Source organism: Diceros bicornis, chromosome 10 (assembly GCF_020826845.1).
Source record: "Diceros bicornis minor isolate mBicDic1 chromosome 10, mDicBic1.mat.cur, whole genome shotgun sequence".
Lineage (NCBI taxonomy): Eukaryota > Metazoa > Chordata > Mammalia > Perissodactyla > Rhinocerotidae > Diceros > Diceros bicornis.
Window position 1 is genome coordinate 44,169,154 of NC_080749.1, and position 14,506 is coordinate 44,183,659.

Sequence of the window (14,506 nt, forward strand, 5' to 3'; positions counted from 1 at the left end):
TATACTATTGTCTCAGAACATAGAACCAGTTCTTAATGGCAAAATGAGTTTTTAAATACTCATTTGATTTTTTAAAGACCTTTCAATACTGAATGTAAGTCATTGTCATTGTATAGAAAAGTCTGTAGTTGTGCATGTTAAGTTCAATAAAAGTATTATGAGTACTTTATGGTATATACCAACTTGTATTTGTAGATTCCACTGAACATTTTGAGAATTTATAACTTGCTTTGAATCACATCATATATTTAAAATATATTCATATTCTAAATCACAATTTGCTTTAAAATGTTATACATGAAAATGACAAAATGAAGCTTTTATATTCTGAGACTTATTATAAATGTAGTACTTTGATTATGCTTACAATACTAGTATTTATTTGGTATTGGTGATATTAACAAAACAGACTCATATTTATTAATTTTGACTATGGGCTTATGTCTATGTGATTCCAAAGACCATATTAAAATATTTCTTTGAACTAGCTCTCTATGAAAGCAAGAACATTTTAAAAAAATAAACTTCTGCCTTAATTTCATTACTTTTACTGGAAATCAGACAATAAAATATATGTCCATAAGAAGGATATGTGTTTATTCAAAGATGTAAGGATCTTGGGTTGTGAACTAGCCATAATTTATATCTCAAATTTCACTGGGGATAATGTTTACTATAAAACGATTTTATTGCATTTTGTTTTTGGAGGGAGGAGAGTACTGAATTTTCTGAATAAATCACTTATTGTAATATCATGTAGACTGAGACACACTATTTGTTATTGCTTTAAACTTCTGTTAAACCTAAGAAGACAGGATAGAATTATAGCTTTTAATAACAAGTCCACATATAAATAGATATAGATACAAAGTTTTCTGAGAGCCTGCTTTTTGTCTAATTCAGGCAAATACTTAGTTTCTCAGACAACTAGGATGTGAGTAGTTCTGAAATGATTCTGTCACCATCTGTACAATCAGCCTTTATCTGAACACATACAAATCCTTTTGAGGCATACATTAGTGTAATAAAAACTTGGAAACATTTCTAATAAGATTCATATATCCAATTAAGTATTGTTGTGGAGTGTGCTGTCAGAAGTGGTTTTCTAAGGCTGGGCTTATAACACCTCCCCGTGACTTTGTTTTTCTTCCTCACACACTTTGCATAATTATGTGTGTTGAGAATTCTGAAAATGTGTATAGACTTCACCAATTTAGAAATAAACCTCCTATCCAGAAGTGAAAAAAAGTGTGAAAGACCTTTATTACTAAGGTTCTCAATCTACTTACGAACTCAAAAAACTGACAAACTCTAGATAAACAAACAAATCGAAATTCATAGCTGTAAATATAGATTTGACATTCTGTTTCAAAATATGCAATAGAGATTTAATTTTTTTGTGCAGTAGTACAGAGAGATGCAAAAGGATTTCAAGACATCCAAAAGGGTAAAAATAATATTCTTATTATTTTAAAAAAACTCTTTAGTAAAGTATTTCATGTAAAAAGATTGACTTTTTTCTTTTAAGATTATAGAATAGGAATTAGAGTGAGAATTTTCTAGAAATTTGAAAACAGAAAACATTTTTCTTCCCAAGCATAGGGATAGAAATAAGCCCTTTCTTGTTTAATATACTTTTACTTTAGAGGCAAAACAATTGAAATTCCCTCAAAAACAAACTGATGCTTACATAAAGTAATCTGAGAGAGTCATGTAGAATAAAGTTTCTACTTCCTTAATTGACTTCATTGAGCATGCTACCTTGGAAGTGGTCCCAAGGGTAAACATTCAGACGTTTCACTCTGAATTTCCAATGTGGATCTTTCCCGTTGTATAGGTTAGAGTTACAAGATAGTGATTTCCATGCTCCTTTCCTCCCCAAGTCTGCACTATTTTGCTTACAACTTTTTAGGGATTTGTGTTAATTTGTCAATCTCATCTGCAAATACACTAGCTTTACTTTTTTGTATAATTTTTTTCTTGGTGTTCTGCACATTCTCTTAAGGGCTGAGATGCAGGATGCTATGGATTCACCATGCATTTTTAATGCCACCATGCTGTGTTTAACTTTCACTTTTCATTAAGCATCAAAACTGTGAGAATTAAATGTCTGATTCTGATGTTTCAATAAAAAGTGACAGTTACATTTGGCAAAACAACAGTAAAAAATAATAGAAAAAAAATAATATCTTCCTTAACATTAGAACCCTGAAAAGGATATGGATGGAAAGTACTCAAAATAAATACATCAAGAATATTTAAATAATTCCTTGAAACTAGAAAGACTTTCTAAAAATAAAAATAAGACTTTTGTGTTAAATGATCTAGGAAGCAAAATTTATCAGTATTTATATTCATCATTTAGGTTATACATTCAATTAAATTTTGAGACATTTGAATTAGAAATCTATTAAGAGATGTTATTACCCTGTGATAACCTTTATATTTTAAAAAATAATTTAAGACTCTTACTTTCCTTAGGTGTAGGGTGTCTTCATTCCACTGTGTCCTTTACTAATAATTCTAACTTCATTCCTTTTCCTTCACATATCTTTCCTCCCTCCTATTCCGAATACTTCCCAGTTGTACCTTTTATTTAGGATCTCAAAAGGAGTTACAGAGCAGAAGGTCTCTGACTTACTTTCGAAACCACAGGTTATTGGAGAACATTTAGATTTGGAAGGATGGGATATAAGTTGACCCTTTAGGCCTGCATGGATTCCAGCCCTTAAAATAATGTACACATATGTATTGTGAATGATTTTTATTTATGGCTTTTGGAAATCAGTTTTATTGTTTTATAATTACTTCTTTTATAAATGCTGTACTTTTTATTTTCAGATGTATAATGTTTTTATGTGCATTTAGATATTTATATGCTTTCTTGTTTTTTAAATACTGTTGTGATCTCATAAGTAAGATACCAAGAGTTTAAAAATTTTCCCTCATAGTGTTCTACCTTCGAAGAAAAAAAAGCTAGAATAATAATTCTTGGAATTACTTGAGAGAAAACATATTAAGAGATTCACAGATGACAATTAAATGTTGTATAATAAAGGTATTTTCCATTGTTCCAAAAAAATCAAGATAACATTGTTGACACAACTAATGGGTCTGTTCAGAAGCTGTGTTGTTGTTACTGAGTCCTGGAATGTCAAGACTAGATCTTAACAGCAAAAATATTTCTAGTATGATGTGTTTAAATTTGTTATTTCTTATATTACATTAATTATTGTCAGTCATACTAATTTTTCTCTAAGTTTAATTATGTGCATACTTCTCATGTTTTTGAAGTGTAGCTCACCTAATCAACATTTTCTAAGTATTTAGCCTTTCTTTCTTCATGTTTTCTATTCCCATGAATAAATGTATTGCTACACATGTATGTAACTTTGTCATTCATCTTTATATTTCTTTATTTTGCTCTGTCTTGTGTCTGTCTCTAACAGGCTCATCTCATCTCTGTACCTCCCTCATCTCCTACCCTTTGGGTACTGTAAATGCGTTGAAGGTTTCTGAGGTAGTGTAAACCAGCTTGGTTTCTAGGTTAATAGTATGGTACCTCCATGTCTTCATCCCAGTTTCCTTCTATTACACATGATTTTCAATGGATTAAACAGAAGCAAATAATGATATACTTGTGATATATTATTCTATTGATTTGAATTTGGCCAAATAGAAATTTAAAAGCTGCTGTTTTACAACGCTTTTGTACATAATTTAAAGAAAAAGAATAGGTAAGGACTTAAATGAGTTAATATAATACTTAACAGATTTTTTGAGAACATATTTTATAGTTGTGTTTTAATAATGAGATGCTTTAATGATAGTGACTTAAAGTAAAAAAATACTACTTTTTGACATAATCTCATGTTCTTCCCCCACAACTTTATGATGAGGGAAATGACTATGCCAGTCTCACAATGGACTTAGTGAAAAATTTATGGAATAACAAGCAGAAAGGCACAGCTTCCATTTTCTAGTTAGTAGTCATTTGAATTACTCTCAATTTTTTCCTATGCTTGCCGTACATCTTTTATGATGTACCTTGGAAAAATACATGGTCTATAATAACGTTTTTTCTGACTGATATGTATGTGATCCCTACATGGAGGTCCAGAGGAAAAAATGAGTTCATGACTTAAAGGAAAGTTAATTCAAACCGTTGCTAATATGAACACTATATAAGATACACTTTAATTGGTAAGATGTATAACATGTGTTAGAATTTTGGATTTAAGATGGTGAACTCTGAGTTTAAAAGGTTGGAAAAATAAACATATGGTAAATATATAAGGATGATGTTAGGTTTCTCAAATGTTTACATTTAAATAGTCATGGACACTTCCCAGTTAACGCTAATGATGCTCACTTTTCATCAGGCTTTGAATAATTTATCTTGAATGTAATAGGGTTACTGAGTTAATAAATGTCTCTTTTTTTTGGATAGTTATCTTCATGCCTCAAAATTATTTAGATATTATAATAACAGATGTGATTAAACATTGCAGTGACATTTACTTATAGGATATATTAATATGGACAGTGATCAGCAGGCAAAGTGAGGGTAATATAAAGAAATAGGCAAAAACATGTATGTTTACAAGCATGTGGAGTAGTGATTAGACAAAATCTCATAAACAATTAGAATTCATAAAGTTTCCACACATGTATGTGAGTGCTAAATCCTAACTTTATAATATTTTGTCCTGGAGGGGGAAATATCCTAGCAAATTCTTTGTTATTCTATTAGGAAATCTATTCACTTCTGGTTGAAGGTAAAATCCTGTACTTGAATATTGTCACTGTATGAACTACTATTGTTTTAGCATCAGTGAGAAAATAAGGGATGCCCTTTCAAAATCTAAAGTTACTCATTCTTCTTATATAGTAGTATTTGAGTTAATGAAAGTCATTTTGAAATCCATCACCTTCTTCTGAAAGGCAGTAATAATTGGAATAAACTAAAGAAATCAGTGTTTAGACAAAGATTATAGTTGATAACAGAATTATAAAAGCTAATTTATGAGATTTCTAGTAGTTCAATAGACTATAATTCATGTGTGGATTTTAGTTTTATGTATATAGATAGACATAGAGATAGATATATAGCAAATAAAATTTTAAGCTTTATTTAAATTCTTCTATTTTTTCAAAATAACCCAAAGCAAACTTGTCAGTTTAATTTTTAAATAATAATACCTATACATTTTTCTGTATCCTGCCAAGTTTTTAGATACTGCCTTGAAGATATATACATTTAGTGTGTATTGCTTCATTTTAACAAATTAATATCTATACAGAGAAATAAGATTTTGAGTACTCTTTAAACTTGGGAGGACTTTTGATATATTAAATATATTTAATTACTAATATTTACTGCTATTATTTAATTATTAACTCTGAAGTATAAGAGATATCAAATCTGTGGTTTATATTCCTACATCATAGGCTGGTAGTTTTTATGCTTTTTTTTCCTGCATTAGCATACATTCTATGCACATGTCTAGAATCTAGAACTAGTAAGGAATTTGCTATCATCTAGTATGTCTCATGCTAATTAAATACTCTCCACTAGGTCATTATTCATATCACTTAAAATATTCATAGAAAATAGTTTTCAAATCCCTTTCTGATGATCAACTTTATAAGGTAATATTTTATAAAATTTTTATCATTTTAAAACAAGAATAACATAGAACAATAAATCTCAAAATATATTAATATTTACAAGAGGAAATACAAGTGCTGATGTTTTAAACATACCATATGAACTGAGAGTAATTTATAAAATGTTCTGCTTTTAAAATATATATATATGAAAACATAGGCTATTCAATTTCTTCAAATTTTAAATTACAGTGTATTTTCTATCCAATTAAATCTCTTCAAAGTTGATGGTTTTGCATTGGGTTGACTCTCTTTTTGTATATGTTTGCTGACTGAATTAAATAATTGTTCTTCCATGTAGTTTTATACCACATGAAATAAATTATTATAAGAAAGCAGATATATGTTTATTTAATTTTTCCATGGCTTGAATTTCACCACTGAATTTTAAGAACATTCAGTAAATTTAGGTTTAAATATATCTAATGTTCTAACTCATGAAAATATGGAGAAATGATGTGAAACTGGTGATTGAAGACATCTGTTAGTTGCGCAAATGCATTATGTAAAAGGTTTTTTTAAAATAACAGTTATTGTTTTGAGAATGATAAATTAAATGGCTGCTAATGAACAGTTCACAGTCATAGCTGCACATTGCGGTTAGAAATGGGAGAAGGAAAATAATTGATGCAGCTTAAGTCTGTCGTTTCTCTAAAGTTTATATATCCCTTGGAATAGGCTATAATTAGAATTTGTGTGCGTGGTTTGAGGTGAATTTGCTTTAAACAATTATTTTTAAAATCTTTACCAAATATATTCTTTTACTTTGGTGAAAGTAGAGAAATATTTAAGTTCTAAAAGAATCTTAAGCCCATTACGTTCTGTCAATATAACAATTTTAAACCATAAAAAATTTTACCTATAATAAATGACCCCTGCCAGAGAGGCTTAATAGTTCCAAAAGCAAGATTATAGTAATATTTGAAAGTAAATTATTAGTGTTTGAAATCACACTTAGTAATTTCTAGGTAACAAAGAATAAGTGAGATTTCAGGAGAGAATTTAAAGAAAAGGTTTCATTTGTATATACGCTAGTAGTTTAGAGAAGTTCAGATAAGTACAGATGCAGTAATTGGAGAAGATGAGACTCAAGGTGAGCGTTGAATAACATTGAGATTTAGATGGGTAGAGAGAAGAGAGAGTATTCCTGTCTAAGACTATGAGAATAAGAGCAGTGTTTTGGAGTCACTGAGTTATGATCATAAATATAGTCACAGCTTCAAAGCTGGTTTATCATTACTCATTTCACAGCAAAAGTAACTAGTGAGAATAGGGAAAGATTAGGGGAGAGAAGAGATATATGTAAAATTAAGCAAACCTCATTAATTTTTATCATTTAATTGCTAAATATGGGCCGATTTCAAGTAAGTTGTGATTGAAAAGAATGTTTCATATTTAGTGAATAATGGAAGCTAGCTATTGTCACATTCCTAGCTCTACTGTTTACTTAATATCATGATCTTCCCTATAATGAGGGAAAGATTGCAAAATAATTAAGTTGCTGGTTAGTGTTAATGGAAAACTGATACAATTCAAGTTTATTGATCTTTTCTCATGCAGACCAAGATCAGTATGCTTATGCGGTTGAATAGTGACAAGCATAAAATCATATACACAGCGTTTGTACTGTGTGAGCTAAAGGCAGTTGTAACTGAAACTCTCATATAGAAATCTCTAAAAGTTATAATCAAAGAATTTGTTCTCATTGGTTTGTTTTTTCAGATGCAACAGAAGCTAAACATATGCTGTGTACTTTTCAGATAAATATTTTTGCCCTTTTTAAAAAACTTTACATTTTAAGTTCTTCAGTCTGAGCTTAAATCATAATAGATGTCTATCTTGTCTTTCTCTCTCTAAATCATTAGTTTTGGATGAAATTTCGAAACCCATGATGTTTCAAAATCATGATTAGATTTAAATGTTTTTGTAAGTGATCTTTCTTCGTAAGGAAAAACTGTTTATTTGTGGTATTAATCTGAGAATTGGTTTACATTTTCTTGACTAAATTCTCCCATTTCTACCTGTAACTGACAAATAAGAATATTTGTATTGATATAGATCTGTTTATATTGACCCTTCATGCTTACCTCATACACTCATTAGTATGTAACACTCTGTGTTAGTGTAGTTTAATTCATATTTCACTCAATATATCTAGAATGGTGTAAGTAATTGTTTGTATTCTGTAATAACAATCTCTTTTAGCAGGTCAGGTTGTTTCTCCTCAGTCTGCTCCAGCCTGTGTGGAAAATAAAAACGACGTGAGCAGAGAAAACAGCACTGTTGACTTTAGCAAGGTAAGCTTTTCTCCCTCTCACTTAAGTAAGCTGCTGAATTATTACTAGAAATTACTACCCATTTTAAAAGGTGTTGACACAATTTTTTGCATGCATATTTTTTGTTTCTTAGCCATAGCTCAATATTGTTGTAGACAATGTTAGCATTTAAGTTCACATGTAACATTTTGCTTATTCACAAAACCAAACGTGTAAGCTTTATGCAGTCTTTAGGTTTCAGCCACTTGGTATGATGTATCTCTTCCAGTTAAAAGAATAACTAGACTTGACAGAGAATTTAACAGAAGTTTATTGTTTAAAACTTTTGCTAGTTTTCTTTCAAAATCATTTTTCCTCTATTTATGGAAAAGCAAATTATATAATAATAAAGCTTCATTGTTGTAATTCAAAGAAAGGCATTAATCTAAAGAAACACTGGAAGAAGATAGTAAGACTGAGCCGAGTTTTGAATAAAAACATATTGGGGACAATTCAAATGAAATCATTTACTTGAATGTATTCTAAGAAAATGATGAGTCTGTGAAAATAATGTGATTTTGGTTAGCAAATTCCTGACATTGTACTCTTGTAGGCTACAGCAAACTTAACACTTGAACAGGAAAGAGGAGTTTCAATATTGACCAAAAGTAAAGAGAGTCAACAATTCTCTTTATCTGAGTGGCTGAAACAGTAGGAACTCAGAACGATTTTTTTTCATAAAGCACTTAGCCCTGGCAATGATTGTAACAGTGGGAGGAGGTGGGAATGGGAGGCAGCAGTAGAGGAAGTTGCCTGCATCAAGCTTCTGAAAAGATTAATAGCAATCAGCTCCTTGTTGCTGTTTCAGAATCCCTCTGCCAATGCCTAAATGGTCTAGGTCTAGTCACGTGCATGCTCTCCCTCTGGTGCCTGGTGGAGTCTCTGTGGGAGCACGGTGTACCAGCTTAAGTCTGTTAATTGTGCGTGCAGGGACTGGGAGGCCAACAAAAGGGGCATACTAGTCCATGTGGGATGAAACAAAGGCATGAAAAAGGACCTCCACACCAGCAAGAGAGAGAGGTGAGGGCATACTCTGGCTATGTTTCTACAGTGGTTCAAAGCTCATTTCACTGTATGGAGGCGTGTGATTCACATATTAAGCCAGGTCAAATGTATTCCATTTGCTACTCCAGAAAATATCCTTTTAAAGCATTACATCTTCATTCATCTGCTAGCTGGAATAAAATTGTTGCAAACTGCCATTTACTTAATTTCGGATATTCTTCATTTGAAATACTATCTTAAAAGCAATGACATAAGAAATTGCGTACTTATTTATGCAGGCATTAACAGTATAACAAGGGCATATTTAACATTCTCAAAAACAATGATAATAAATCACATCTTTTCAAATAAATTACCTTTTAGCTTTTTTTTAAGGGTATAACCCTTTGACACTGAATTTTATATCTCCAGATCATTTTGCTTTTAGTTGTCTGACCTATCTTTGCAGCCGTCAAAAATGCTTCATCACATTTGGAAGAAAATGAGTACTGCCAATTGGAGACAGTAGTCTTATCTTCAGGTCCTCCAAAACAATTAGAACTATAGAAGAGTGAAAAATAGATTTTCTTTCTTTTAATCCTTTTCTTCCTTATTGCATTTCCAATCAGTCATCCATTCCATCTTTTAATAGGCAATTTAAATTTCTAGAGCCCTCTACTCAGTGCCAACTATCTATATTCCTCAGTCTTTTGTCCATAGCACGGCACATCAGAAAGAACATGGCTTTTGAGAAAGAGCCTTGCATCCTAACTCTAGCATTTATAAGCTATCCGATCGTGGAGAAGTTCTCTGAACTTCAGCTTTCTCATTTGTAAAATAAGAATAATAATACCTATTTATAAATTTGTTGTGAAGATTAAATAAGGTAATGTATAAAGAGAGCCTGGCAGAGTGCTGGGCATATAGTAGGTGTTCAAGAAAAGGTGGCTACTATTATTATTATTGTTGTTGTTATTAATATTGGTGTAAATAGTAGTGTCAAAAATAAATAGTAGACCAGAATTTAATGTTCTTTCTTCTCCACTGGATCTCTAGTGCCCTGAACACTGTTTGTTATGTATTTGTTGAATGAATCCTGTGAGATTCAAAATAATTTATGCCTTTAGTTCTGGAATTTTTTTGAAAAGCCAAGTAATACTTCTTCCTTGATAAGCTGGGAGGGCAGAGTAATAGAGTTTGGAAAGAACAAACGTGATCCATCATTATGGAAACAAACTTTAGTGCCAGGTTTTGCAGTACATGAGTTAAGGATTTTTAGCCTAATGATTTGAGTTTGGTAATGAATTTATCAAAGCTCAGCAAGTCTCCAGGTAACTTTGTCCATTTAAATATTTTAAGTTTTAATATGTAGATTCCAAACCCCAGCAGAATTTTGAGATGTTAGGGAAAAAAGAAAAAGTCTTTATTCATTTCATGTGACTTGATCCTATGTTCTATCTACATTCAATCTACATACTTTTATCACTTCCAATGGATAGGCTCATCAAACTTACTCATTTAAGGAATGTTTTTGAGTTGTCAGATTTTCGTTTCCTATAATACTTTTGAAAAACAAATGTGTCAAAACACTATATCTCTTTGTTTTTTAAACTGACATGTAAAAGATGGCCAATTTAATTTTTTTTTTTTTTTTGTGAGGAAGATCAGCCCTGAGCTAACATCCGTGCTCAATCCTCCTCTTTTTGCTGAGGAAGACCGGCTCTGAGCTAACGTCTATTGCCAATCTTCCTCCTTTTTTTTTTCCCCAAAGCCCCAGTAGATGGTTGTATGTCATAGCTGCACATCCTTCTAGTTGCTGCATGTGGGACGCGGCCTCAGCATGGCCGGAGAAGCGGTATGTCGGTGCACGCCCGGGATCCGAACCCGGGCCGCCAGTAGCGGAGCCCGCACTTAACCGCTAAGCCACGGGACCGGCCTGGCTATTTTAATATTTGCCAAACGTTGGTGGTATTTCTTTTATTTCAAATGACCCAAAGAAGCCTTCACATTCTTTTCTATGTAGAAAGAACTTTTTTCTGCATCTATCTTTAGTATGTGAAACATATTACAAAGTGTTGGATTATTAAATCCTAGAACTGTAGGAAACTTTAGAAATCTCCTCATTTAGAAGGCGAGAAAGCTGAATCCCAGAGAGATTAAGAGAGCTGTTCAAGATCACTGGCTGGTTAGTGTCACAACACCATTTCTCCCCAGAGAATCCCTATTAATTTTCTTATACTTTCTATAATGGGCTTAAGACTTAAACTTTCTCCCTAAAGTTCCGTCTGTATTCCTTTCACATCTCAGTGTGTGGCTTGTCCAGACCCTTGCAGTTCCACCACGATCTTCTGTCTAACTCTGTTCCCTGCGGACATAACTATTTCTCACCCACAGCTTAAGTACCAAATGCCCAGAACAAAGCATCTTTCCCTTCTTGGTGTAAAGGTCTGAAGAGCCCAGAAGCATGAGTGAAAATACAGATCCATAAGAGATTTCTTCAAGGTCCTATTCAGAGAATCAGAAAATTCCAGAATTTTTTTATGTTCACTCCAAGTGTTTGTGTCCACTTAAGGGTTGTCTTAGAGATGTAATTGAACCTAATTCCTCAGAGATGTTTTAGGTATTTGTAATTTTATAAAAGGTTAAATTGCAGTTCTTAAATGTGATCTTTTGTTATATTAAAAGGTAGTTTGCCAAATGATTCTTTATGAATTTTATATTAACACAAATAAAAAAATATAGGACCACCCCAGGACTAATATAATATATAATTGTATAATATAATAATATAATTAGATAATATATAATCTATTACCTCCCCAAATTTAACTACTCCAAAAATAATATAATGTAATGAGTATAATATAATGGCTACTCCAGATGTATAGTATTTAACTATAAGTTATGTTTTAAATCAAAGTTGAATTTGCTAATCCTGAAATTAAATTCTGTATATTTTAATACTTTTTCTAAATAATAGATATCAATCGATGATATATGAGGTATTATATAATGCAAAAAAAATCATATATAAGTACCATATATTTCCTTTTATAAAATTAAAATATTTTAGCATATTATATACTCCTTGATTTAATTAAATTGCATCTTAAAGCAGTTATTTGTATAATTGCCACCTGCCTGAGGCACAGACTTCAATAGTTAAGGCCATGGCATTTGTCAAGCAATAAATGAGTTTATAGAAAGTTTTCCAGGTAGAATTTAAACTTCTTATTAAAGTTATATTACCAGTATAACTCATACTGTTTGTCAATTACAGATTTTCTTAAAAAGCTATTTTCTTTTTTAAAATTTTATTCCAGTGTATTAGCATGGTATAATAGTTATTTTCATGGGGAAAAAAACGTAATTGTTTATTCTTTTAGGCTCTGAAAGACTTATGAAGATTTATTATATTTGTCTCACAGGGCTAATAGTGTGTAGGTAATCTTTTATTTCCTTCTTGAGAATTTATGCATTATAGTGAAATTGTAAAGCATTACAAATTTAAAGCATTTTCAATGTGTGCGTTTCTCCTAGCTGGAAAAATAAATACAAAAATGATAATAATCTCCATGAAATTTAACCTTGTATTGTTAAGGTAAATAAATAATTTTTGTATCTATAAATTAAAAGGTTAGATTCTATAAATTAAAATATTTGCCATATAATATCTCTATGTATATGTTCAATGAGTTTACAAGTTTATATTTGGAAGTATATTTCTAAGTTAAAACCTTTTGAATTTATAATATTTGTCATAATTTTTAATAGGCAATTTTGCTTTGCTAAATATTTATTTTCTTTAAAACAGAACATTGGTTCTGTTTGATATTTTTAGTGACGTACTGCAGATTCTTTTTATATTTAATCCTTGTGATAAAATGTATACTCCATCTGATGCGTTTTATGTTTTGTGGCACCCTTATCTTACAGAAAAATTAAGTAGTTATAAACCTTCTGAATAGCTGTACTGTCGTCTTGATTTTAGAAAGCAACATATTTAATGTGGTCACTAAAGTCTGGCTATGAACTTCCTAAGATATTCTTTCTAAAAGTTTTAATTTTTTTCACTTAAACTTCTTGGAAAAAATATTCTCCAGTCATTAAACTTGCAAAAGAAATATGTGGCTGAAAAAAATCTTCTCGTCCTCACCTGTATTTGCCAGAGCTCTTTTCTTTCTCTCTCGGCTATTCCCACTTTAATCTTTGGGCCCCATTTTGTTAACATGAGAGCATAAAACTAATTACTACAGCAGGTACACTTTTATTCTCCCTGCAGAAAGATTTTCGTAAAAAGCAACTCAAATGAATTAGAAACAAGAGGTAGGCCTTGGAAAATTGACTTTATTTATTTATTTTTTTTTATTGGTTTATAACATTGTAAAAATTTCAGGTGTACATCATTGTACTTCTATTTCTGCAGGGACTACATCATGTTCACCACCAAAATACTAATTACAACCCATCACCACACACATGTACCAAATTATCCCTTTCACCCTCCTCCCTCCCCCCTTCCCCTCTGGTAACCACCAATCCAATCTCTGTCCCTATGTGTTTGTTTATTGTTGTTATTATCTACTACTTAATGAAGGAAATCATACGGTATTTGACCTTCTCCCTCTGACTTATTTCACTTTGCATTATACCCTCAATGTCCATCCATGTTGTCACAAATGCCTGGATTTCATCGTTTCTTATGGCTGAGTAGTATTCCATTGTGTATATATACCACATCTTCTTTATCCATTTGTCCCTTGATGGGCACTTAGGTTGCTTCCAAGTCTTGGCTATTGTGAATAATGCTGCAATGAACACAGGGGTGCATGTACCTTTGCAAATTGGTGTTTTCAAGTTCTTTGGATAAATACCCAACAATGGAATAGCTGGATCATATGGTAGTTCTATCCTTGATTTTTTGAGGAATCTCCATACTGTTTTCCATAGTGGCTGCACCAGTTTGCACTCCCACCAGCAGTGTATGAGACTTCCCTTTTCTCCACATCCCCTCCAACACATATTGTTTCCTGTCTTGTTAATTATAGCCATGCTGACGGGCGTGAGGTGATATCTCGTTGTAGTTTTGATTTGCATTTCCCTGATAGTTAGTGATTTTGAACATCTTTTCATGTGTCTGTTGGCCATCTGTATATCTTCTTTGGAGAAATGTCTGTTCAGGTCTTTTGCCCATTTTTTAATTGGGTTGGTAGTTTTTTTGTTGTTGAGATGCATGAGTTCTTTATATATTTTGGAGATTAAGCCCTTATCAGATGTATGGTTTGCAAATATCTTCTCCCAATTGTTAGGTTGTCTTTTCGTTTTGTTGATGGTTTCCTTTGCTGTGCAGAAGCTTTTTAGTTTGATGTAGTCCCATTTGTTTATTTTTTCTATTGTTTCTCTTGCCCGGTCAGATGTGGTGTTTGAAAAGATGTTGCTAAGACCGATGTGGAAGAGCATACTGCCTATGTTTTCTTCTAGAAGTTTCATAGTTTCAGGTCTTACATTCAAGTCTTTAATCCATTTGGAGTTAATTT

General features: G+C 31.7%; 1 protein-coding gene across 3 annotated transcripts in view; it reads left to right on the forward strand.

Annotated features, from left to right (window-relative positions):
- SLC4A10 (solute carrier family 4 member 10) overlaps positions 1–14,506 on the forward strand; it is a 212,320-nt gene that overhangs the window by 93,495 nt on the left and 104,319 nt on the right. Inside the window, exons 7-8 of one of the 3 annotated variants that reach the window (XM_058549098.1) lie at positions 7,876–7,967; positions 8,916–9,005. In XM_058549098.1, the coding sequence (XP_058405081.1) occupies positions 7,876–7,967; positions 8,916–9,005 (182 nt within the window). The remainder of the gene's footprint in view (positions 1–7,875; positions 7,968–8,915; positions 9,006–14,506) is intronic. The other 2 variants (XM_058549100.1, XM_058549099.1) reach the window with 2 other exon arrangements.